Consider the following 26,297-nt stretch of genomic DNA (forward strand, 5'->3'; position numbering starts at 1 on the left):
ATTGAAAGTTGCAGGTTTCTGCTTTTTTTAAACAGAGTAATTTTCCAAGTCTTCCTTCAGGTCTTGGAAATGTCAGCCCCTACGTCCATCCCCATGAGGCTTCCCCAGTGAGTCCTGGTAGCGGCGTGTCACCTGTAAGGTGAGGTTCCATCTGATGACGCTTAAACCCATTTAATACCTGTGTGTGAGTGTGGGCCAGTCATTTCTGTGTATCCACGTCCTTTATTTGGACAGGTGTCCCTGAGAGCGCTGTCCATCATCCCCCTCTGTCGGCTCACGGATTTCCCAGGAAGCTCGTCCAGCCTCATCTTCAGAAACCTGCAACATATTTGTATTTATGAGAAAGCATCTGAGTGGTGACCCGTGTCCATACTGTGACGGTCTTTCCGGTTAGACAGAACACTGTTCTCTGGGGTAGGAGAGTCTCTTTGAACACAGTGTGCTGAGGTGTATATTAAACCAGAATGCAGCTGGGCCTAGGGGAACGGCTAAAAGGGGGGTACTGGCTATCAAGCAGAAATATGCGTAATTCGGTTGACTACAAACTACTTTTAACATGTGATCTGGCACTCAACTTTGACCCCCATATATAGATGCTGGGGACCCCTCTTGGAGGTGGCTTGCTGTGACTGCCCTGGCCGTAGGTCCCACCTTGACAGTGTGCATCCAAGACCACGGTGGGACTTAAGAGGGAGGAGGGGCTCCTCAACTTCTAAGAAGAGATGAATGAAAATCCAAATGGGTCCCTGGAAAATTATTTGTCCTGTGTATTTACTCGCTCATCATATACTATTGTGCCCAGCACAGGATGTAATGTGAGAGCTGTGGGTGGCTTAGATACGGGTCACAAACACCCCCCTTTAGGGCACTGATGAACTAGTGCTTCAGGGACGGTAGTTATGAAAATAGTGAATACAATGCAAATGTAATATATTCTAATTGAAGCTGCTCTTTACAATACTAATTATGCTTTTATTATACATCCTATGATAATATATTAACGTTAAATTGTCAGACCAACTCATATTCAAATATATTTAATATGGTAAAATATATCATAACTTTAATGTAGTGCAAAGTGGGACACATTTAAATTGGGTGAGTAGAATCATGTGGCACCACTGACTTTACATAATTATCTAAGTAAATATAAACTAATTTTTTAATTAGATTTGGCAACATTCAATTTAGAACTTTAAAGAATCTTTAATGGAGTCTTCCAGCTTGTAAAAGTGATACAGGCATAGCTAAGATGTATATTGTTTTACTAATTTCTAACCAGTGCTTAGGACCTGAGCATACGGGCATGTATGTAAATGCACAGGGTAATCAGCAAGGCCCGGCTCATTGTTCTGATTCCCTCCACCTTGTCAGGATCTTTTCTAATTTCTTCTTCTTATTGTTTTCTAGAGTAGTTATTCTAAAAGTTATTCTTTAAAAAAAAATAATAATAATAATAACAAAAACTGTTAGTGAGAGCTCGAACCGTGGCCAAATCAAAATAAACAGTGCATTTAATGACTCAAGAGCCTGAAGTTTCACTGATAATACCTGATTTTAAATTCTTTTTTAGCTTTGCCTGGAAAATATTTTCCAGAGTGTACATTATCATGAAAAGTTTTCCCTCAGTATTCCTGATATCTGGTAGGGACACAGGATCATGGCAGGTATTGCCAAATATTCTGGTTAATACTAGCTGTCAGAACAATCTCTAAACCAAGCCAACCCTTCAGTGGCTCAAGTATGACAGTAGTTTATTTCTTCCTTATGTAATGTCCAAAACAAGTGTTGTTTTTATAGTCTTTTTAAAAAATTTAATTGGAATTGATATGCAGCATTATATTACTTTCAAATGTCCAACCCAGTGACCCAGTGATTACATACGTCACCAGATGCTTGCGACACCAAGTGGAGTTCCCCATTAGCATCCAAGATGCTATAATATTATTGGTTATATTGTATATGTTGCACTCCCTACTGCCAGGGATCAGTTTAGAAAGAGCATGGGCCCCACTCCTGACCAATGGGACGCAGAGGCATTCTTCTGGAGACCGTTACAAGCTCTCCGCGCTCTTAAAAAGGGACACGAGGAAGGAGCGTGGAAGGTGCTCTTTCCTGTGCCCTCTGGTTTGGACTTCGGGGCAGGAGGGGGGGATCCTCATCCCCGCTGCGATCCGCATGCTGAGCTGGCCGCTGCTGGGAGACCCTGACTTCACCCCGGACACACTGGAACCCCCATCATGTCCTGACTGCTTGTCACACGCTGCTGACTCAGAATTCTGTCCTTATGGCCCAAAGCAGGAGCTAAAACCATCTCTTCAATTATTTATTCCTGCTGCTCTCCTGCTCCTAAAATGTGAGCTCGCTGAGAGGAGCACCTGGGTCCCTCCTGTGTCGCTGTGGGCCCGCTGCATGGACCGGGTGCGGACACACACTGCGGCAGGCACCTCAGGGCCGGCTCCCGGCATGCACGAGGACGCGGCCCCTCCAGGGCAGAGACTCAGCTCCCGCGTTTCTGGGGTGCTGGCGAGTGGCAGGAGCCCTAAAGCCTTTGCTGGCTCAACAGGCCAGAGAAGCCAGAAGACAGCTGCTTCAGAACAAAACTTAATAGGGTTCACAGATTGACATGGAAAAAAAAAATAACAATGAGCCAAGTCATCACAAGACTATGGTCTGAAGGCACAGGGCACACGTAAAGGGGCCGGGGCCTCTGGCACCAGCTGACAAGGATGTAACAGTGTCTGATGATGGCGCTTCTCACGCAGGTCTGCAAGCTGGGCTGGTCAGTGGGGGGCAGGGGAAGTGGGGCTGGAGGCAGAGGGATGCCCTGGACTCCTCGGGGAGGCGGAAGGGAGAGGAGATGGGGCCCGAGGTCCTCATCCCAATGTCGGGCTGCCTGACCCCGGCTCACGGCCCAAATCGCCCCTGCAAGGGGCCCATGTCAGCCCCCGTCTCCCCTGCCTCCTCCTTCTCCTCCTTCTCCTCCTCTTCCACCTTAAAGGCCTTCGCTGGCCTCTCCTCCCCGACAGTTGTTTCCACTGGGTCTTCATTTCGGTGCCGCTTCATGTGGGCATAGTGAGTGCACATCTTGTCAAACACCCTGAAGAGTCAGCAGAGGACACGGGTCAGAGCAGGGGAAGCTGGGCTGCGGGCCCACGGGGACAGGGCAGGCTGTGCGGGTGCATCCGGGGACAGGGCTGGTGCCCACCTCTCACACTCCCCACAGGGAGCGCCTTGGCCCTGCACGCACCCCGGAGGCTCAGGGGTCTGCTTGGGAGCAGCATTTGGGCTGGTGTTGGCCACAGATTGTCCCCTGCAGCTCTCCGTCTCTGTCTTCAACTCAGGGGTTGGATGGTGGTTGCGTCTCTTCTCAGGGCTGGCAGTGGCCTGCAGAAGGGGCAGAAATGACATCAGGGTGCCGACCTTCCACTCTTCTGAGGGAGATGCTTTCCCCTGTGGGGGACCCTTCCCCACCCCGACTGGGTGGCCAGTAGCTGTCCAGACCAGCACTGAACTCCAGTGAGACCGCCCTGCCCCAGAATCCCCTACCTTTGTTTCTGTGGGGTCTGCCTCGGCCAGCTTCCTTTTGACGCTCTTTTTCAGTCCCGGGGCCCGAGAAGATGTAGTAAACCGGACCCTCTTTTTCCAGGTGTAGTAATATTCTACACACTGGGCCACGGACTTTGTCTGGACCTGGTGAAAGAAAACAGCAGCGGGCTTTGGGCACTGCCCCACACGCCCCCTCGCCGTGGGGCCAGTCACTTCCTGAAAGCTCTCCTGGAATGTCTCTCCCCTTGGGCTTGGCACAACCCTGGGCTACAAGGAGCACAGAAGCACAGAGTCCTGCTGCTGATGACGGGCTCGGGGACGCCGCCGTAGCCAGCACCGTCCAAGCTCTGCACGCTCTCTGAGCCCCAAGTCAGTCCCGGGAGGCCTTCCCTACGGGAAGGTGTACACGAGGGCTCCCTACACAGGCGCTCACTGTGACATCAGGCCTAATGCCGTGCATTTACCAGCTGGGACTCCCTGCAGCAGGCTGCCCTCAGCAGCAGAGACCACAAAGCCTTGGCAGCAGCCAGGCAACACCCTGCAGTGCAGAGGGAGGAGGCCCACGAGAGGAGGAGGGAGTTTTGAGGGCACAGTCAGATCCTTGGGCATTCAGACCCCACTGTGTGCTCTCCCCTCACTAAGAATGGACCCCATTAATAATAACTTCTGTAAAAGCAAAGCAGAACAGCAATGTTTAATTGCTCTAGGAAGACAGTTTCTCAGGAAAATGAAATTGGCCGTTTAAGATGTGGCGCTCACTTCAGAAAATACTTTTCTACATATGAAATTTTTTCAGCTCTGTATACCTTCAACCACTAGGAGCCAGAGTAGTAAATCCTCTGCCTAAGAAATATCACTACGTTAGGAAAAAAAAAAAAACTTGGACTTCTGCTTCCAAACAAGATGGAGCAGCAGGAGCTACATTGACCTTCCCTTTCAAAACAATGAGAAGAAACAGTCAAAATGTGTGAAATGATGTTTGGGAAGATGCTAGGCAAGCCAAGAACAAGTCTTACTGAGACACAGAAAGTAAGCTACCAGTCCCAACACACTACACCCTGAGAGAGTTTCCAGGCCACGGCCCGGGGAGAGGGGTCCGGGCAGAGCCAGGTGGGCTTCCTGAGCTGAGATGGGAGGGAGGATTCTGGGGGAACAAGGCGGTGAGAGTTCACAGGACAAGGCAGGACAGGGAAGAGAGCTGCTCAGAGGAAACTTCCAGAGATCTGGGGGGCGCTCCCCTCGAGCGTTCAGCAACGTGCTGACCAGCTTGTGCGTATGAGGTGGCCCAAAACTGGGTAAAGAACCGCCTGGAAGATGTAGATGAAAAGGCACTTTCTTGAAAAAGTTCAATGTACCCCTATCATGTGAGCCACTCATTCCTTTCCTAAGTATTTACCGCCCTCCCCGCCACCAACACTACTTGGTCATGTAGAGATTTGAATGTGAATGTTAACAGCAGGTTTATTTTTACTTGCAGATACCTGGAAACCCCGCAGATGTCCCTCAATAGGGGAATGATTAAATGAACTGTGTTACATCCACACAATGGAATACTCCTCAGCAAGAAAAAGGGTCCACACAATAACATGGATGGACCTCAAAATAGTGATGCTGAGTATAAGAAGCCACACAAGGCAGACAAGCAGTGAACATGCTGCAGGATTGATAGAAAACACTGGTAAATGCAAACTAACTTATAGTGACAGAAAGAAGATAAGGAGGTGATTAGTAACAGGGGTGGTAGGAAAAAGGGAGTAACCACAGGGGCAGGAGGAACCTTTTGGGGGTTATGAATGTGTTTCTTATCTTGATCATGGTGATGGTTTTGCAGATATAAACATGTCAAAACATCAAATCTTACATTTTGGTTACGGGCAGTTTTGTGCATATCAAGTTAAAAGAACAAAAAACATCAGCAGACATTAAGTGTAGTATGTTCACATCCTTTTCTAAACACATGTGTATATGCACGTAAGATCTGTATGGGCAAATGCCTGAGGTGCCCAACCAAAGTCAGAGGTCATCATTCAGAAGTAGGATGACCGGGATGGGTGCGGAGGGCTTTGAGCACGTGATGGCATTTCGGTACTGTCTGAAGGTGTTCATATCAATGGCTTTATAAACTACAAGCAGTTTACAGTGTGAACAGCATATCACCCCAATAGTCCCTCCAGCTCTGCCTCGGCTCAGCAGTGTGAGACGAGGCCTTGTCTACACCAGCCCACCCACGTACACCTTACCATCTTGTGTATCAAGGAAAAGTTGTTCTTATGAGCCTGGAATGCCTTATTAAACAGCTCCTTCTCTGTGGGGGTCCAGACGGCTGAACCTATCGGAGAAACAGGAGAGAAAAGGACAGTTCTGCAGCCGCAGCCGTGGCGGAAATGCAGCCTGCCCTTTTTAAAGCTGTCGTTACCGAGTACCAATCATGTACCAAGAAGTCTGTTTTATCTCATACAATCCTTAGAAAAACGTTAGCAGGTTGGGACCAATACTATCCCCACTTTACAGGTGCAATAACAAGGCTTCCATTGGTTAACAGACTTGCCAACGGGAGGCAGGGACCCCCAGTTGCCTGACTCCCAGGCTGGGGTGCTCAGCCACTGCATCTGAGCCCGCCTTCACCTCTCCCTGGCCAGGGGATCCCTTTCCTGGCTGGGCACAGCCCCTGAGGGAACCACTGCACTGGAAGGGGGAAGGGAGGACCCAGCCAGGAGAAAGAGGCACCCACTGAGGTCCCCCGGGAGGAAAAGCCCTTCTGGAAAGGCAGGAGAAGGAAGGCCCTAAGAGCACACCCAGGGGCACAAGCAGAGCCTGCCATCGAGACAGACTGGCTCCCAGGTAGTGGCCGGGTACACCCACTCCCGCAGCCTCGCTCCAGTACCTGCGTAGTGGTAGTCAGCCAGCGGGTGAGTCGGTGGCTTCTGGGGTCCGCTGAGTAGCAAGGTCTCTAGGGCCACCTGGAGCAGGAAGGAAAGCGGGCGTCTTTCTGAGGGAGGGCAGGTGAGGCGGAGGCCTGCCTTCCAACTTTCATTCATTCGAAAAGCACTGACAGGCCCCCCTAACTCCTCCCTCGCTCCAGGGCTACTCAGCGCGTGGTGGGGCTGTGGACTGGCCGCGGCCTGTGAGCTGCAGTGGACATACCCGCTCCGTCACTACGCATACTGCTGAGTGCAGCTGGGGTTTTTCTCAGTGGGGTTTTCTCAACGAAGGAAGCAGTGGCGGATTTATTCCTTCATAGCACTAACCACAAACAATTTTTGAAAACAGATTACCCTTTGTCCGAAATTTAAAATGTAAGCCCCACGGAGCAGGATTTTGTCTCTCTCACCAGTGTAAACCCGATCGGGACGGGCCGTGGAACATGCAGGGCCCATCGCAGAATGAAAACGCAGGCCCCTTTTAGAAAATTCGTTGATTTCAAAAATGGTGGAGGCAGAGCATTAGACCGAGGGGGGCCCCAAAGCCGGGCCTGCCCCAGGACCACAGCACTCATGAGGGCCAACACATGTACTGGTTCCTCGGCTGAGCACCCACTCTGCGCCGCCCACTGCCCTGCAACCTGAGGAAAAGCACAGTTGCCGACACTGACTCCTGGGGCCCTAACTCGGGTGACATGACCTCCCTTCCCACTACTCACAGTGGGACTTTTTATTTTCTAAACTACAGGATTGTGAAGCGGGTCCTTGGAGGAAGCAGATATTTTTGTTGCATCAGGGGTTTTCGTACGTGGGTTTTTAATCAAAAAGATAAAGCTCCATCGATAAACCAGATCAGTGCAGGACCTGAGTCAGTCTACTCGGCTCCGCTCCCCCTGCCCCTGCGATCTCGGAAGAACCTGGTGCTCTGCTGCTGCCCCAGGTAAATGACTGACTAACTGGGCCCCATCTGCACACTTGCCCTACAACTGACAAGGAGAGTAATCCCACAGCCACTGGGGAAAAGGATGGGTGGCCTTTTTCAGTTTTCATGAGCCGCAAAGCCTGCAGATGGCACGTTACATGCACCATATTCCCAGGCTCAGCACGGCAGGGGCATCCCAGGGACCCGCCAAGCCCGCCCCTGCCTCCAGCTCACCGGGACTTCGCCCTGGGCCTCGTGCAGGCAGTGCAGAGCGAGCTCCAGGTTGGTGCCCCCTCCTGGCATCGTGCTGGAGCAGGCCAAGTTGCAGAGCTCAGTCACTGTTCCCAGCAAACGTCCCCAGAAGAGCATGAAAGACGGGAGACACAGGGAGTCAGGGAATGCCGGGGAGGAGACGTCCCCAAAAGCACAGAGAGGGGCTCCTTGTCCCTGTCTCCCTCACAGCTCCCTGAAAAGCAGGCCAAGGGAAGGACAAGGAGGAAGGGCAGAAGCGCTGCTCCTGGCACCTGCTCAGGATGGCCTGGCTGGTTACCGCAGAGGAGAATGGGGAGCGGGAGGAGAAGCCCTGGTCCTGCAGCCGGGTGCCGCACCCAGGGATACTGCTTCTTGGTCCCGGTGAGGCCTGGGAGGAGGATCTCCTTGGAGATGGGGGAAGGGGGATACCCTTGGGAATTCGGCACCCATGTCTCAGCCACCTCTATCCTGTGTTTCTCGATTGGTCATCATGTCATCCGATGGCTTCCAGACCAGAGATGCTCCATGTTCCCCGGGCGCGGTCGTAGGGCGCTCCTGGAGCTCCGGGATCTCGGCCTGAAACTCGCTACCAATCCGGATGCATCTGAAATGAGGCCACACACAAGACGTCACATGTGACTAAGATGGGAAATAAGACGGAGATGTGTGACGTGCCCTGCTCTCAGGCCAGAGCCCTGCTCTGTGGAAACCTCTGTCATCTCCCGGATGCATCTGGGGAGTATTCGCCACCCCTGACAGACATGAACAAGTGTTCTAGATACCGTCCGGCTACACTCCCTTCCTCCAATTTTCTTTATCACCAGGTACCTCCCTCAGGTACCCCTCTGGGGTTCCAGGAGAGGGGAGGTGTATGCTGATGGCTGGCATGCTTCTACACCCATGGCCACATCCCTCTAGTCACATTCCATGGATACTCAAGCCTCACATGTGCCATCACCAATTCTACCTAGAACCCCAGGGTCCTGGGCATTTGTTCCCGTGGGCCCAACTATGGGATGCCCAGAAAGAAGGAATATTGGAGGAACTACCCACAAACACCCAGAGAAATCTACCACTTCTCTCCCAGCGAGTAGCTATCCCCCTTGGGAGGAAGGATCTCTGGGGGAACACAAGGAGGGTAAAAATATCCCCATTTTGGAAGGACCCCCAGGTTCTAAGCCTGTTCCAACTCACGGTTCAGTGCTGAGCTCTGTGTCATCCTTGATCGCACAGATGCCAGAAGAGTCATTCACTTGATCTAGAAAACATGCAACACAAAGCTTCAACAAGACTGACTGGAAGAGATGCAGGGTCCCCTTCTGCCTGCCTTTTGTGGAGCAGCTGAAACTAGGGTTTCCAAGATTGCAAGGTCGGGAGCTCCCTCAGAACACTAAGAATAGAACTACCGTATGATCCAGCAACCCCACTTGTGGGTATAGACCCAGAAGGACTGAAATCAGGCTCCCAAAGAGACACCTGCACTCCCATGTTCACCGCAACGTGATTCGTACTAGCTAAGATGTGGAGACAACCAAGATGCCCATCGACATATGAATGGGTAAAGAATGTGTGGTTTATACATACAATGGAACCCTACTTAGCATTGAAAAAAGGAAATTTTGCAATATGCAACAGCATGGATGAACCCCTTGAGAACATTAAATGAAATAAGCCAGTCACAGAAAGAGAAATACTGCATGAATGCACTTAACATGTGGTATCTAAAACAGTCAAATCCATATAACCAAAGGGTGGAATCGTGGTGGCCAGGGTTAGCGTCGCGGGAAACGGGGAGTTACTAACCAAGGAATGAAAGTCTCAGTTAAGCAAGATGAATAAGCTGTGTATCAGAAGCTCTACTTGGAGGGCTCTACTCCAGGGAGGAGCAGCCAGGGACACAGGGTGTCCCTCTCCTCACACCTCTCATGCGTAAAGAGCTAAAGGAAGGTACAATGAAAAATGCTCATCAAAGAGAGAATACTATTAAGAGGGAGAAGTTGTTTTTGTTTTTAAAGAACCAAATGGAAATCTTGGAGTTAAGAACAATAACCAAAATGTAGATTTGAGCTGGCAGAAGTAACCAGCAGCCAACTTAAAGCTAGATCCATGGAGATTATGGATTTTGGAGAACAGAGAGAAAAATAAATGATTGAAGGAAAATGAAGAGCCGTAGCAAAATGTGGGGCACCAATAAGTACAGCAACACGTGTAATGGGAATACAAGGAGTGGAGAAAGGAACAGAAAAATATTTAAAGTATTTAATGGCAGAAAATGCCCAAAGTGTGATGAAAAAACAATACATACATCCAAGAAACTCTATAAACTCCAAGTGGCATAAACACAAAGAACTCTCCATCTGGGCACATCATAGGCAAAATACTGAAAGCCAAAGATAAAGATCTTGAAAGCAAAAAGAGAAAAATAACGTGACATACATGCACACTATAGTAAGACTAACAGCTGACTGCTCATCGGACATGATAGCAGTTGGAAGGCAGTGGGACAACATGATCTCATTGCTGGAAGTAAAAGCTCAACCAAGAATCTTATATCCAGCAAATTACCTTTCAAAAATGAAGTTGGGAAAAGACATCCTTAGGTAAATAAAAACTGAGGAAACTTGTTGCCAGCAGACCTGTTTTACAAGGAACATTAAGGGGAGACAATTATTCAGCCATGAAAAGAAATGAAGTTCTGATATGCACAACATGGGTGAAACCCTAAGTTTTCGTGCTAACTGGAAGAAAACACAAAGAAGCACACATTGTATGATTCCCACTTCTATGAAATGTCCAGAAGAGCCGAGCCTGGAGGACAGATAATTCATTCGTGGTTTCCTACGGCTGGGGACAGGGTCGGGAGGGGGGGAACAAGAGTGACTGCTGAGCACAGGGCTTCCTTGGCACATGATGAAAATATCAGAAAGTTGATGGTAGCAATGGTGGCACAGCTCTGTGAATATGCCAACCACCACTGTGTTGTGTATTTTAAAGGGATGAATTGTATGACATGTGAATTACACCTCCACCATGAAAAAAATACTATAGGAAGTTCTTCAGACTGAAAGAGAAAATGACATGAGATAGTAATCTGAATCCAAAGAAACAAAAAACACTGGTAAATGTACGTATATAGGTAATTATGAAAGTCAGTATAATTGCATATTTTTCTCTTTTCTTGCCTTAAAAAGTAATTGCATAAAACACTACTTTTATAGGCCTGTAATTTATAAACATATATATGACGACTATAGCACAACAAAGAGGAGATGCATTGGAGTAAGGAAATAGCCCTCCATACAGTCACTCAAATGCATAGGAATCAATGAAGAGATGAGAAACAGTAGCTAAAAATGTTACATAACAAACTGTATAAATAATCCTTGCATTCCCTTACTCTCTCAGTTTCCGTTACATAAAATGAAATTGTATAGTATAAGAATTGATGAATTGCTGGGTTTATACACACACACACATACATATATAGGTACATATAAATAACTAGAGCCAGAGGGTTCGGAGAAATAGAGCTGTGTAGGAGTAATGTTCCCTTTTTTCACTGTAAGTGACGGGAAGGACAGGGAGGAAGGGCTGAAACCCTGCTCCTGGCACCTGCTCAGGATGGCCTGGCTGGTTACCACATGAGGAGAATGGGGGGTGGGAGGAGAAGCCCTGGTCCCACAGCCGGGTACCCCACCCAGGGTTACTGCTTCCTGGTGCAGGTGAGGACTGGGAGGAGGAACTCCTTGGAGATGAGGGAAGGGGGGGAACCCTTGGAAATTTGGCCCCCATGTCTCAGCCACCTCTATCCTGTGTTTGTGGATGGCTCAACACATCATCCGATGGCTTCCAGACCAGAGAAGCTCCGTGTTCACCGGGCGCAGTCGTAGGGCGCTCCTGGAGCTCCGGGATCTCGGCCTGAAACTTCTTTCCTATCCGGATGCGCCTGAAATGAGGCCACACACGAGACATACACATGTGACTAAGATGGGAAATAAGACGGAGATGTGTGACGTGCCCTTCTCTCAGGTCACAACCCTACTCTGTGGAGACCTCTGTTATCTCCCGGATGCATCTGCTGAGTATTTGTCACCCCGGAAAGACATGGACAAGTGTTCTAGATACCGTCCAGATACACTCCGTTCCTCCAATTTTCTTTATCACCAGGTTTCTCCCTCAGGTACCCCTCTGGGGTTCCAGGACAGGGAAGGTGTATGCTGATGCCTGGCATGCTTCTACACCCATGGCCACATCCCTCTAGTCACATTCCATGGATACTCAAGCCTCACATGTGCCATCACCAATTCTACCTTTAACCCCAAGGTCCTGGGCATTTGTCCCCGTGGGCCCAACTGTGGGATGCCCAGATAGAAGGAATATTGGTTGAACTTCCCACATACACCCAGAGAAATATACCACTTCTCTCCCAGAGAGAAGCTAATGCCCCTGGAAGGAAGGAGCTCTGGGGGAACACAAGGAGGGTAAAAATATCCCCACTTTTGTAGGACCCCCAGGTTCCACGTCTATTCTAACTCACATTCGAATGCGGGGCTTGGTGTCATCCTTGATAACATGACTGGCAGAAGAGTCATCCACTTGATCTAGAAAACACGCAACAGAAAGCTTCAGGAACACTGACTGGAAGTGATGCAGGGGCCTCTCTGCCTGCCTTTGTAGAGCAGCTGAAAGCAGGGTTTCCAAGATTGCAAGGTCGGGAGCTCCCTCAGAACACTAACAGTAGAACTACCATATGATCCAGCAGCCCCACTAGTGGGTATTGACCCAAAAGGATGGAAATGAGGCTTTCAAACAGACACCTGCACTCCCATGTTCACTGCAATGTGATTTGCAATAGCTAAGATGTGGAAACAACGAAGATGCCCAATGACATATGAATGGGTAAAGAATGTGTGGTTTATACATACAATGGAACCCTACTTAGCATTTAAAAAAGGAGATTTTGCAATATGCAAAACATGGATGAACCCTTTGAGAACATTAAATAAAATAAGCCACTCACAGAAAGAGAAATACTGCATGAATGCACTTAACAAGTAGATCTAAATAGTGAATTCCATATAACCAAAGAGTGGAATGGTGGTGGCCAGAGTTAGGGTTGTGGGAAAGGGGGAGTTACTAACCAAGGAGTGTAATGTCTCAGTTAAGCAAGATGAATAAACTGTGTATCAGGAGCTCTACTTGGAGTGCTCCACTCCAGGGAGGTGCAGCCAGGGACACAGGGTGTCTCTCTATTCCCACCTCTCATGCCTAAAGAGCTAAAGGAAGGTACAATGAAAAATGCTCATCAAAGAGAGAATACTATTAAGAGGGAGAAGTTGTTTTTGTTTTTAAAGAACCAAATGGAAATCTTGGAGTTAAGAACAATAACCAAAATGTAGATTTGAGCTGGCAGAAGTAACCAGCAGCCAACTTAAAGCTAGATCCATGGAGATTATGGATTTTGGAGAACAGAGAGAAAAATAAATGATTGAAGGAAAATGAAGAGCCACAGCGAAATGTGGGGCACCAATAAGTACAGCAACACGTGTAATGGGAATCCAAGAAGTGGAGAAAGGAACAGAGAAATATTTAAAGTATTTAATGGCAGAAAATGCCCAAAATGTGATGAAAAAACAATACATACATCCAAGAAACTCTATAAACTCCAAGTAGCATAAACACAAAGAGCTCTCCATCTGGGCACATCATAGGCAAAATACTGAAAGCCAAAGATAAAGATCTTGAAAGCAGAAAGAGAAAAATAACGTGACATACATGTACACAATAGTAAGACTAACAGCTGACTGCTCATCGGACATGATAGCAGTTGGAAGGCAGTGGGACAACATGATCTCATTGCTGGAAGTAAAAGCTCAACCAAGAATCTTACATCCAGCAAATTACCTTTCAAAAATGAAGGTGGGAAAAGACATACTTAGGTAAATAAAAACTGAGGAAACTTGTTGCCAGCAGACCTGTCTTACAAGGAACATTAAGGGGAGACAATTATTCAGCCATGAAAAGATATGAACTTCTGATATACACAACATGGGTGAAACCCTAAGCTTTCATGCTAACTGGAAGAAAACACAAAGAAACACACATTGTATGATGCCCACTTATACGAAATTTCCAGAAGAGCCGAGCCTGGAGGACAAAAAATTCATTCGTGGTTACCTACGGCTGGGGACAGGGTCGGGAGGGGGGGAACAAGAGTGACTGCTGAGCACAGGGCTTCCTTGGGACATGATAAAAATATCAGAAAGTTGATGGTAGCAACGGTGGCACAGCTCTGTGAATATGCCAACCACCACTGTGTTGTGTATTTTAAAGGGATGAATTGTATGACATGTGAATTACACCTCCACAATGAAAATCAATACTGCAGGAAGTTCTTCAGACTGAAAGAGAAAATGACGTGAGATAGTAATCTGACTCCAAACAAACAAACAAAAAACACTGGTAAATGTACTCATATAGTTAATTATAAAAGTGAGTATAATTGCATATTTTTCTCTTTTCTTAATTGACTTAAAGAGTAGATGAATAGAACACTACTGTTATAGGCCTGTAGTTTATATACATGTATATGACAACAGCAGCGCAACAAAGGGGAGATGCATAGAAGTAAAGAAATAACACTCCATACAGTAACTCAAGTCCACAGGAATAAATGAAGAGATGAGAAATGGTAACTAAAAATTTTATATAACAAACTACAGAAAGAATGCTTGCTTTCCTTAATTCTCTCAGTTCTCGTTCCATAATACAAATCCGTATAATCTAAGAATTAATGTATTGCTGGGTTTATACACCCACACACATACATATATTATGTAGATATATAAATAATAAAAGCAAAAGGGTTAGGAGAAATGGAGCTCTGTAGGAGTAGCATTTCTGTATTTCACTGTAAGTTATATACATCTGAATAGATTCTGATGACATTAAGACGTAATTTTACGTCATAGAGGAACCACTAAGAAAGGACTAAGAAAAACATGAAAAGCTAAAGGAATTAAAACGTTACAATAGAAAATACTTAATACATAAGTAAGCCTGCATAGAGGAACAGAAGGAGGAAAAGGCGAGGGACATACAGAGAATGAAATGCATGATGTCAAATGTAAACCTCCCTATATCAATGTAACATGAAATGACACTGGATTGAATAAACCAATCAAAATGCAGAGTTTGTCACATTAGATAAAAAATGTATGATCCCACTAATATTATCTATAGGAAACATGGTTTATTTTAAAAACACAAGCAGTTTGAAAATACAAGGACAGAAAATATATACCAAGTAAACAACCTTAAAAGAGGCAGAATGGTGCTGTTAGGCTACTTAGACTTTAAAACAGAAAAACCTAGAGATTATGATAAAACTATTGCAGTGATGATAAATAACATTGTAGTCATATCATGAGAAAAACAATCACACCATCAGGAAGTTATGACAATTATAAGCATATATGCACCTAAAAACAGAGTCCAAAAATACATGAAGCAGAAACTGACACAATTGAGTATGAAATACACAATTCAAAACAATAGTTGGAGAATTCATACTTGCAGTAGTGGACAGGACAACCACACGGGATAAAACAAGACACAGGAACATTTTTGGTGCGTTCCAAGCAACATCAGTAGAATATATTCTTCTCAAGTGCACATGGGACATTCTTCAGGACAGAACATATTCTAGCTCATAAAACATATCTCAGTAAACTTGAAAGGACCAACGTAATACAAAGCATGTTCTGTGACTACAGTAGAATTACATTAGAAATCAATAAAAGGAGACAGTTTGGAAAATTCACCAATATGTGGAAATAAAACAACACACTCTTCAATAATCAGTGTATTTAAGAAGAAATCAAAAGAGAAATAAGGAAATATTTTGAGATAAAGGAAAGAACATAACATACTAAAACTTATGGAATGTGGCTAATGCAATGCTCCAAGGGAACTTATAGCAGTAACTGTCCGTATTAAAAAAGAAGAAAAATCTAAAATCACTATGGTCAGTTATTTCCACAAAGGTGCCACAGCAGCTCAATGGGGGAAAGAATAATCTATTTAACACGCGGTGCTGCAACAACTGATATCCCCATGCAAAAGAATGAATTTAGACTCCTACCTCACGTAATATAGAAAAGGGAACTTAACATTGATCCAAGACCGAAATGTAAGAGTTAAAATCATAAAGCTCTTAGAAGAAAAAGGAGTGAAAGTCAGCATAATTGCATATTTCTTCTCTTTTCTTAACTGACGTAAAGTGACTTTTGGTCAGGGAAAACCGTAGATACAACACCAAAAGCACAAGTGACAAAAAATAAAAACTCTTGTACCACAAATGCCATAAATAAAATGAAAATACAAGACATGATACAGGAGAGAATTCCCAAATCACATATCTAATAAGGGACTTGCATACAGAATATAAAGGGAGCTCTTACAACTCAGTAATACAAAGATAATAACTCGATTTTAAAAAGGGGCAAAGGATCTGAATAGTCATTTCTGAGAAAATACACAAATGGACAATAAGCACATGGGAAGATATCAACATCATTAGCCATTGGAGAAATACACATCAAAACCACAGTGAGATACCTTATGCCCACTAGGAGAGTTATAATTGAAAAAGCTAAGAATCGTTGATAAGGATGTGGAAAATTGGAACTTGCATGCAATGTGCATGGAAATTTAATCCCATGGCTCAGCCATTTTGGGAAACAGTCTGGTAGTTCCTTCAACTGTTAAATATAGTTACCCGGTGAGCCAGCAATTCCACTCCTAGGCATAAACTCAACACAAATGAAAACCTTTGTCCAACAAAAACTTGTATGTGAATGTTCATAACAGCATTATTCACAGTAATGAAAAGATGGAAACAGCCAAAATACCCATCAGCTATAAATGGATAAAATGTTGTGTATCCACACAACGGAATATTATTCAGCCATAAAAAAGGATTGAAGCACTGTATATGCTGTAACATGGATGAACTTTGAAAACATTATGCTAAATGAATAAATTAAACACCAAATGTCACATACTGTATGATTCAAATTATATGCAATGTCCAGAGTAGGTGCATCCATGAGGATTAGAGATGATCAGTGGTTGCCCAGGTCTGGGGAGACGGGGGCTGTGGGGGGTGGGGGTGACTGCTAATGGATACAGTGCTGCTTCTGGGGTGATGAAATTGCTCTAAAATTACATAGTGCGATGGATGCACAACCCTGAATTTACCAAAACACACTGTATACTTTAAATGGGTGATTCATATGGTATGTGAATTATGTACCAATAAAGCTGCTAACAAAATATTTCAAAAGGACAGGCAGAAGGGTGGTCAGGCTAAACGGCCTCTATATTTTCCTTCCGCCTGTAAAATTCTCAGCACCTAGAAGGCTGCTGGTTCCACATGGCCTGAGACACCTCTGAGCAGCCATGGGACCCCCAGGCCAGACACAGCCGCAGGCCAGAGAGAACGCCTGGACCAAATGCTACACGTCGAGGTGGATCTGGCCCATCGCAGGCCTGCCGTGTGATGGTCAGAGATGACAGGCCCCAGCGTCACTCACCAAGCTCAGTACTGATGAGTTTGTCAGGAACAGCCTGAGTGGACATGGAACAGAGAGTGCTGGAATCCAGCCCAGACCCCTCCCGGATGGGGCTGAGCACCGGGGATGGTGTATCGGGAGAGCGCGGGCACAGTCCCTGCAGGGAGTGGTCCACCAGGAGCACCGGAGACCGCAGGCAGCTCTGGTGGCCTTCTTCAGGGCCCGGCCCCCCAGAGGCAGAAGGGGCGGGAGGCAGGAACGATGCCTTGGGCTGCGGGCGCTTTCTCCGCTTTCTGGGCTGGCTGGTCCCCTCCCCATCTCTCTCCTCCTGGTCTCCGTCCTGTCCCTGGAGAAGAGAATTCAAAGCCACAGGGGGGTGACTTGGGGCCACATGTGCACAGCTCTGTCTTCAAGGGGGTGCAAGCACCGGCAAGGGCACTGCCCACAGAGCCAGAGGGCAACGTAACACCCAACACCCCTGTCCGAGCTGGGCTCAGCAAGGGAGCCGAGCGCGGCCACCACACCCGAGCCAGACCCCAGATTCTCGGCCTGGATGGATGATGCCGGAAGCTTCCTCATGTGCCCACCCCCCAGGGAGAAGCCCTGATACAAAGGGTTTTGGAGATGTATGAGGCCAGCGTCAAGTTGGTACAATGACTGGCACTTAGAGATTGGGCCGGAGATGGAGTACGACAAAATGGAAAATGACCGCAGCTCCATGAGATGGACAAGCGGATCTGTGAACCCTGTCGCCCGCCTGGAGGGGGCTTCTCCAGGTGGGACCCTCCAGTACAGGCTGCAATGGCTGATCCCGTGAACTTACATCTCTTACCCACCTCCACACAATCTCCCCTCTTTCTGCCAATCTTACTGCTCAGCATTCCCCAGGTCTCAGCTCTGACCCCCTCCTCCAGGAAGTCCTCCGTGACCTCCTCAGGCAGGGTCTCTGGTGTCCCCTCAGTCCCTCTGCTCCCCCTCCCAGCACAGCCCAGTCTGAGTCCTCACTGCCTAGCATGGGTTCTTCTACTCGCATGGACTGGGAGCCCCAAGAGGCCAGGCTGGGGCCATCCCTGTCACCACGGTGTCCTCAGTACTGCCCCCACAAGGCCGGCCCAGAAGGTGAATGAATGAATGAATGAATGTGCAAGACAAGCCGTTCTAGAGAGAAGATTTTTTACGGTGCACTTGGTTTGGGCTCTGCCCATGTCTTCCACTGCCAGGTTGTGCAGGAAGCAGTGGGAAGAAAGTGGACCAACCAGCACCCAGCTTGGTTGTGCTCCCCGGGGTCCGGCTCACTGGGCCCAGAGGCATCCCCAGAGGAGCTGTGCTCATGCCGTCTGGGGGCTTCATGGCTCCTGGGGTCTCTGTGCCTCCACCTCCACCCTCAGCGCCTGACTCAGAGACTTGAAAATCTCTGTGCCTGACACCTAAACACAGGAAGAGATGGCAGAGTAAGAGTAACCGTAGGCAGGCGGCAGAGAGGCTGCTCCAGGCTCAAGCACCGGCCTGCCCCCCAGAGCAGCGCAGCCTGACCCCTGGTCCCTGCCCAGGCTTCCCTGGGAGGGTGCCTCCATCCTGAGACCATGACACCCAGCCACTGACTCCCTCCCCCAAAGCCTGTGAGCGCCCTGCGAGCACAGAACCTACTGCGCGCGCCCCTTCACCTGCTGGTCCTGGTTCCCTCGAGGTGGCAGCCACTGGTCGTTGGGAAAACACGTGTGGCTGGTCAGCCCCTCCTGTCTGTGAAACATCTGGCTGCAGTTCCTGCAGACACACGTGCTCCTCGGCTCTGCCCAGTCTGCAGGGCCTCCGTTTTGCTGGTTACTGTGGAGAGACACGGCAGGGGGAAGAACTGGGGAAGGGGACTCCACCCCTGGATTCTCTGTTTTCTTCTAAGTCTGATCCACTGACAACTCTCGATGAATCCCCAGAAATGGAGACGATACCCCCTTCCTTCATGGCCTGGCGGGCACCTCTTCAGGGCTGAAGCATCCAGAGCTCACTCACCCAAGGCCAGCACATAAAAGCCCCCAGAGGACTCCCGAGGGGTTGAGCCCCCAGGCCCGGCAGGGAGGGGCTTCTGAACTTACCATCCGCCTGCCGTGCTCTCCTCCTTCACTGGATCGGGGAGCCTGTAGGTATTTCCACCCTGAGGATGAAAACACATCTGAGCCAACATATCAAAAATGAGGCAGATGCAAGGACTAAAACTACAAAGTGCTGAGAAGACAACACAGGTGTGGCTCCTTGACCTTGGATTAGGCAGTGCTTTCTTGGATGACACAGAAAGAGAACAAACTGGACTCATCAAAACTTAAAACTTCCCTGCATCAAGGGACACCATCAAGAAAGTAAGAACCCACAGAATGGGAGAAAATCATTACACGTTATGCATCTCATAACGGCCTTGTATGTACAAAACAGAAAGAACTCTTACAGCTCAACAAAAGTCAAATAATCCAGTTGAAAAATGGGCAAAGGATATGAACAGACACCAAACCGAAGAAGACATGAATGGCCGATAAGCACATGAGAAGATGCTCAGCACCACCAGCCGTTAGAGCCTCATGAGTCCGACCGTGATGGGGCAGCACCTCACACCCACTAGAACGGCCATGGTAAAAAAAAAAAATTGGACAATAGCAAGTGCTGATGAGGCTGTGGAGAAACCGGAGCCCTCGTCCCCCGAGGATGGGGATGTGAAAGGGCGCAACTGCTTTGGAAAAGCCTGGCAGCTTGTGAGATGGTTAAGCACAGAGCTACCCCATGAACTAATTATCCCACCCCTGGGTCATTCCCAAGAGAAATGAAAATGTATGTCCCCACAAAAACTTGTACGAATGCTCACAGAAGCACTATTCACAATGGCCAAGTGGAAACAACCCAAATGGCCACCAACTGATGAATAAATAAACAAAATGCGATGTATCCACACAATGGAGTATTATTCATACATAAAAAGGAGCGAAGCCTGGCATATGCTACAACATGAATGAACTTTGAAAACATTATGCTGAGTGGAAGAAGGCAGACATGGAAGGCCACAGTGCATGATTTCAATTATATGAAGTGTCCAGAGCAGGCAAATCCATAGAGACAGAGGTAGATTCATGGTGCCAGGGGCTGGGAGGTTATGGGGAGACCTGGGGGCACAACTAAGGGTGTGGGCTTAATTTCTGGGGTGATGAAAAATGTTGTGGAAAAAGTGGTAATGGTTGCACAACCTTTGTTAGTATACTAAAAATCACCAGACGGTGTGATTTAAAATGGTCAATTAGATGGCATATGGATATTAAAGCTGTTTAAAAAACAAGAGGATGCAGCTGTCAGGTGCTAGACCTGAGCACGTCGCAAAGAGTAGCGGCTGACCGCCTGGCACCCAGGTCCTCGTGGCCACCACCTGGGCAGGAACCAGGCTAATGCTGCACAAGTGCTGACACATGTGGGCACCCCTGCCCCACAGCCAGAGATGGCATCTCATGCAGGAATACTGAGGGGGAAGGAACTCTACCTTTATATCCTCTGGAGAATTTGAGGGGCAAACCCAGAAGGAAGAGATGGGCAAAAGGAGGGCAAGCAGAAAAAACTCAGTGAGGAAAGGTGACACAGGGCGTCCCAGCGACTTGCAAAGCCTTCATCCTGGCTTTTTTGCAGGGAAGGTTGGTGGGGGGCCATGATGTCTCTGAACCTTCACTTCCCCTCTGTAAAACTGGGTCTGAGGACTCACGGGCACTAAATAAAATGTCTGGACACTCAGAAATTCAGAAACAAGTGATGCGTGAGTCTCTCATCTCACAGCATAAAGTCAGGTACCTGGGTCCTGCTGGATATCATCAGCTTGGACTTTGAGTCCTGCAGGGTGTCCACTGAAGGCCCGGCCAATGAGAAGGAGGCCATGGCCACCTGGCTGGGAGAGGCCGCACAGTGCGTATCCATTTTCACCTTCTCCATCTGAAAGTCCAAGAAACATTGGGCCCACATGTTGCCAGAGAAGAGCCTGCGGCCTCTGCCCCGGGAGCAGGCCAGGCCCTTCGCACCTTTCATGGCCCCCGAGGCCAGGCCATTCTCCACCTGGGCCTGCTTCCCTGGGAGCTGGGCTCCGGCAGGATTGTCCCCACCCAGCTGGGTCTGCCATGGGCCCCCTGTGGGGAGGATGTCCCCCAGGTCTAAGGGCCCTTTCGTGGATCTCAGCTGCTTGGCCAGAGAGGAGATGTCTGGTTCCCCGGGGGGTTCCCATGGTGCAGGGGCCACTTTTGGTCCCCCCTTCGTGTCCCGTCGATTGCTGCCGGGCAAGGCCTCCCCGGGGAAGGCGGGCGTGGTTTTTCTCTTGTGGGGCGGGGATCCCTCTGGCTCTGGGTTTGCAGGGCCAGGATGGAAGGAGTCAACTGTGGGTGCCAGGGGTGGGGGCTGGTGTGGCCGCGGCCCCTGCAGTGGCTTCAGCGCAGCCTGCTTGCCCTCAGGCGCAGCATGCTGGGAGGAGGCCACAGCCACCTGGGAGCCAGAGATGAACACCTGGGACTTGGTGATCATCTGGAACACCTGCATCTGCCCTGGACTCACCAGACACTCCCGCGACTTCAGGAACAACTGCCCGTAGAGCAGCGTCGTTTTGTCAGACGACAGCCCGCAGGAGTCGCTGTCAGAATCGCTCTTCTTGGAAGCCCTGGTGTCCCCTTCCTGGCCGGCATATCCAGGACCATGTGAGGCCTCCCCAGGTGCCTTCAGGTCGGTGGGGGGGAGGGGCAGTGCATCCTCTAGACTGCGGCCACCGCTGGGCGAGCGCTCCCCCGTCAGGGAGGTGCTGCTGGGCCTGGGCCCAGGCTCGGAGAACTCCTGAGGGGACACAGAAGTGGGCTTCTGGATGGCAAACACATCATTCCCTTCGCTCTCGGGGCAGCCTGGCAGGTTCTGGAGCCACTGGAGGTTGTGGTTTGAAGGCTCGGCACTGGCAGGCACTGCCTGGCCTTGGAACAGAGGCAGGCCGGCCGGCAGGGTCCCACCCTCCTGCCCGCTCTCCAGGGTGGGTGGTAGCTGGGGTGGCCGCTCCGACTCAGCTGGGGTTGCACCACCATTCTCTGCTTCCCTGGAGTGAATGGCTGTGAACCCAGCGGCGGGCTCCTTCCACAGGGGGTGACACTCCTCCGGGACATCAGTGCCCAGGGTCCCTGGGGCCGCTGGGGTGCAGGGGTAGGGCCCCAGTGAGGGTGGGGAGGGACAGGCTGTGTTTTTCCCTTCCCCGTCATCTGAGGGCCCTGCCAGGACCGGGCCGAGAGAAGAGATCTCCTGGTGGACCGTGCTACTTACAATAGAGCGCAGGGGCTCTCGGTTGGGCAAAAAGGGGCCTGGGGACCTGGCTTCTGGAGGCACCAGGGACCGCAGGCCATCCGCAGCAGGCTGGCCGGCCACCTCATGGGCAGGAGAGGAGTCCCCACAGGCTTCTTCCTTGGGGGGGGCCTCCTTCAGGATGCACAAGCCGTGCTGGACCTGGTAGTGCCGGCGCAGGGAGTGGTCCTCACAGTAGCTCTTGCTGCAGCCCTGCTCCATGCACGCAAAGGGCTTGGTCTGCTGGTGGGTGAGCATGTGCCTAGTCCTGGAGTCACACACGAAAAGGGAGTCAGAGGTCACTGGGGCTCAACCTCCCACTGCAGGGTCCCGAGCCTGACTCCCTCAACAGTGCTCCCAAGGGGCAGTGGAGCTCAGAACCACAGTTCAGAGCCTGTACTCAGCCCCCAGCTAAGGTCAAAGCTTCTGGAAGGGGTGCCCCTCTCCCTCACCGTTAAGCAAACCCCTTCTCTGAGAGAAAAATCAACAGAAGGCAGGCCAGAGTTCCCCAGAATGGGTTCCCAAGGAACACCAGCCCTCCAGAGTGGCTCCCTGAGGACATGGGCTCAGCTAGCAAGTCAGTCCTGACAGAGCACCATGTGCTTCTTGGAGGTTCACGGGAGCAAATGTAAAAGCCACATAGCAGGTAGATCAATAGAGGGTCATCTGCTTAACCTGCCCTGTCTCTGAAACATAGTTGCCCACAGGACTGTTTTTTGCAATAGTCCCTCTTAGCGCCCTCAAGAACCAAGTTTTGCAGAATACATTTGAGGAAAAGTTCATTTGGGGAGCATCCTGCCTTTGACAAAGGAGTCTTTCCCCTACCATAGAATTCCTATAAGGAGACAGCTGCCTGAAACCCCCCACAGGAAAAAATGCAATTTACAGATGCCCAATCAGAACATTCTAGAAAACAGTCAAATGTGCCTCCTATAAAATAAATGAATACAAATATGTCCTATGTTTATGTCATTCTTATGTCTACATTAATAACATAAACAGATGAGTAAATACCCTCCATGTTCCCAGCAGCCCTGCTCCGGACAGTGCTAATAATGCGGCACATGGGGCGTGTCTGATAAATGACAGAGCCCTTCCCCAAAGGGTGGCCCTGGCCTCCATTGGAGGAGACTGGCAGAGACCCAATCTCCAGCTCCCCTGTTAATCGGTCTGTGACATGAGCAAATCGCTGCCTTTCCCTGGGGGGTGCTTGGCGAGAGGATGAGTCGGAAGGGGGGTCAGTCAAAGCCCCGTGGGAAGGCCAGGAGCGTATAAAATGCCATGGACTGCCCTCTCCCACTTGCCAGTCTCTTGGTTTGAGGAAGTCTGTCTGTCCTTCCTCACTAGCAAGAAAAGCTTATCATTTAAGAGACATTAGGAACAAAAGGAATTCTGCTCCAGACTCCTAATGGGCTTTCTTTTAAAATCAAGGGTTACAAAAACATAAATCAGGAGTTAAAAAAGAGAGATGAGTTAATGTGCCGTTGCCCCATTCTGGGCACAGGGATTTTGCAATCTCTCATGCCCTGTGGAGTCCCGGTACATGTGCCTCATATAAACACGGGATGGTTCTCCTCAGGCACCTACCACTGTCTCCAAATATTTCTCTATAAAGTTAACCCGATTCCCTCCATGAGAAAATTGCCTCGGGAAGTCCCGTCTGCAAATCAAGGCAATGATTTTCTCATTAGTGTGACTTTGGGAGCTTGCGAGCGTCACCTCTTCAGGGCAGTGGCAGACCTGTCCCCAGACACGGAGTCCTCGTCTAAGAACGGGTCACAGGGACCCAACACCCACAGGGTGTGTCGGGCTCATCTGGGAGGTGATGAGAATGACCTAGGAACATGCCCCCCGACCCCAGGCCCCTGCACAGATGTTGGTGACCAGACTCCTACATACAGGTGGTCCTTGCGCTTAAAGGCCTTGCTGCAGACTCCGCAAACGTGTTTCCGTTCCTGGCTGTGCGTCAGGTAGTGCTTGCTCCGGGAGCTGGCGCGGCTGAACACCTTCCCGCAGAGGCTACATTCCAGAAGCAGCTTCTGAGGTGAAGTGTGATGCTGCTCTTCTTCCCCTGCGCTCCCGGAGGTGGCCCTGCCTCCTTCGTCACCATCTCTAGGCACCTGAAGCATGGCCAGCCTCAGGTCTAAACAAACAGAAGGAGAAAGCCCACGTTAGAGACACCTGGGGACATGGAAGAGCTCGGCTAAAGCGCTCCCCGACTCTTAGAACCACAGTAGACGCGGGCAGAGAGGCCCGGGAACCCTTTCTCCATCTCCAGTACCTCAATTCACAGAGAAAACAAGACGTAGACCGGGTAGTGGGGAGAGAAGGGACCCTCGTCTGGCCACGCTGCAGTACAGTGCTCAGTCAGTGGCCCAACTGTGGTCAGTTGTGTCCCTGGAAGGATTCTAAGGACCAGGTTGCCGTGGCTGCAGGGGCCTTATGACATCATGGCTCTCTCACAAGGGCGATCCAGAAATACATCATCCAAAACATACAGAAGTATAAATCCTTTCTCCCAGCCACTTTTACCTTTGGGTTTTTAAAGGAAATAATGTACACTTATACGAGGAGTTAACTGCAGGGGAATTACCCGCAGCATTGCCTTTCCTGTTAGAAGCAGCCTGCTACCTGATCAGAGAGCATGTAGGTGACACCGTTATGGTTTAAATGGTGTAGGACATACGCATTTAAGGTAAAACTGGAAAGCTATCTGATGACATGAAAGGACATTCATGCCTTAATACTGAGAAAAGAGCAGCCTGTTACAAAACAAAATTATCCTAGTCTTTAAAAAAGAAAAATAAATGTTAACAGAGAACAGAGAGAATTGAAGAGACTAGTAGGATTATGAGCCAGTTTTATTTTCTTCTTCTTCGGTACTGGAATATGTCTCCATGCTTTCTGTGTCCCTTGGTACAGTGAGAAAAGGTATTTTAACAAGTCATGTCACCTGAGGACCAGACTGGGGGTGTGCAGGTGGCAGAGCGGACGTCTTCAAACATCCCGAGGGCCAGCTTGGGAAGGATGGAGCAGATTGCTTCTGTCTCGCAGAGGAATGGGTCCCTGCAGAAGCTCCCATCTGGGACAGAGACAGCTTGGGGACCAGGAAGCAAGGGAACCTGACCTGAAATCTCCAGAACCTAAGGCCCGGGTGCCAGGACTCTGCAGGCTCCCTGCTGGGCTCACAGACACTCAGCAACTGTCCCCGGTGTGCATGAATCATGGAAGGTTTTTCTACCCCTCAGATTGGTCTTCCAGGCAGAGCACACTGCCTCATGAGAGGGCAAGTTTAGAAATCACCCCACCCAGAGGTAGGGGCCAAGAATCTAACAGGCCAGGTTGAGGGGAGAGGAGGGGGCTCAGCTTTAGGAGCCAGAGTGCTCAGGCTCTGAGCCTGAGACCCAGCAGAGAGACCGAGCAGGAAGGAGCCTGGGGTGACTAAGGGATAGGAGTGCAGACTTGTTAAGTGGTCTTTGAATACTTGGAATTTACTTAACACAGGGAATTTCCTGCTCTGATTTCTCCCTGGAATACCGGTGTGTTGGTCTGGGAGCAGAGCAAACAGCTTCCTTCCCAGCCCCCATGGTGGGATGAGGTGTTTGTTCTCTGTTTGCTAAAGAGTAAGTTAAGAATCCTACATTTTTAACTATGTTGTTTAAGGCTGGGCCTGCATGCTAAATTAGTTGCCTAGGTTACAGAACTACTTAATTAGGGACGGAAGGAGAAAAAAACAGCATATAGGTAAAGTAAAGG

At 49.2% G+C, this 26,297-nt stretch overlaps 2 protein-coding genes across 13 annotated transcripts in view; one reads left to right on the plus strand and one right to left on the minus strand.

The window, feature by feature from the left end:
* Window positions 1–26,297, plus strand: part of LOC140847183 (uncharacterized) — a 131,599-nt gene that overhangs the window by 30,908 nt on the left and 74,394 nt on the right. The window lies entirely within an intron of this gene.
* Window positions 239–23,990, minus strand: LOC140847188 (zinc finger protein 541-like). The gene is made up of 12 exons (XM_073226613.1): window positions 21,033–23,990; window positions 19,310–19,368; window positions 18,884–19,043; window positions 17,241–17,565; window positions 8,839–8,902; window positions 8,106–8,248; window positions 7,627–7,730; window positions 6,434–6,509; window positions 5,790–5,878; window positions 3,550–3,693; window positions 3,209–3,387; window positions 239–3,100 (listed from the first exon to the last, which is right to left on the minus strand). Exons 1-12 carry the CDS (start codon window positions 22,797–22,799, stop codon window positions 2,908–2,910), a joined length of 3,303 nt encoding a protein of 1,100 aa, XP_073082714.1. The 5' UTR covers window positions 22,800–23,990; the 3' UTR covers window positions 239–2,907.

The sequence above is a fragment of the Manis javanica genome, chromosome 17, assembly GCF_040802235.1.
Source record: "Manis javanica isolate MJ-LG chromosome 17, MJ_LKY, whole genome shotgun sequence".
Taxonomy (NCBI): Eukaryota; Metazoa; Chordata; class Mammalia; order Pholidota; family Manidae; genus Manis; species Manis javanica.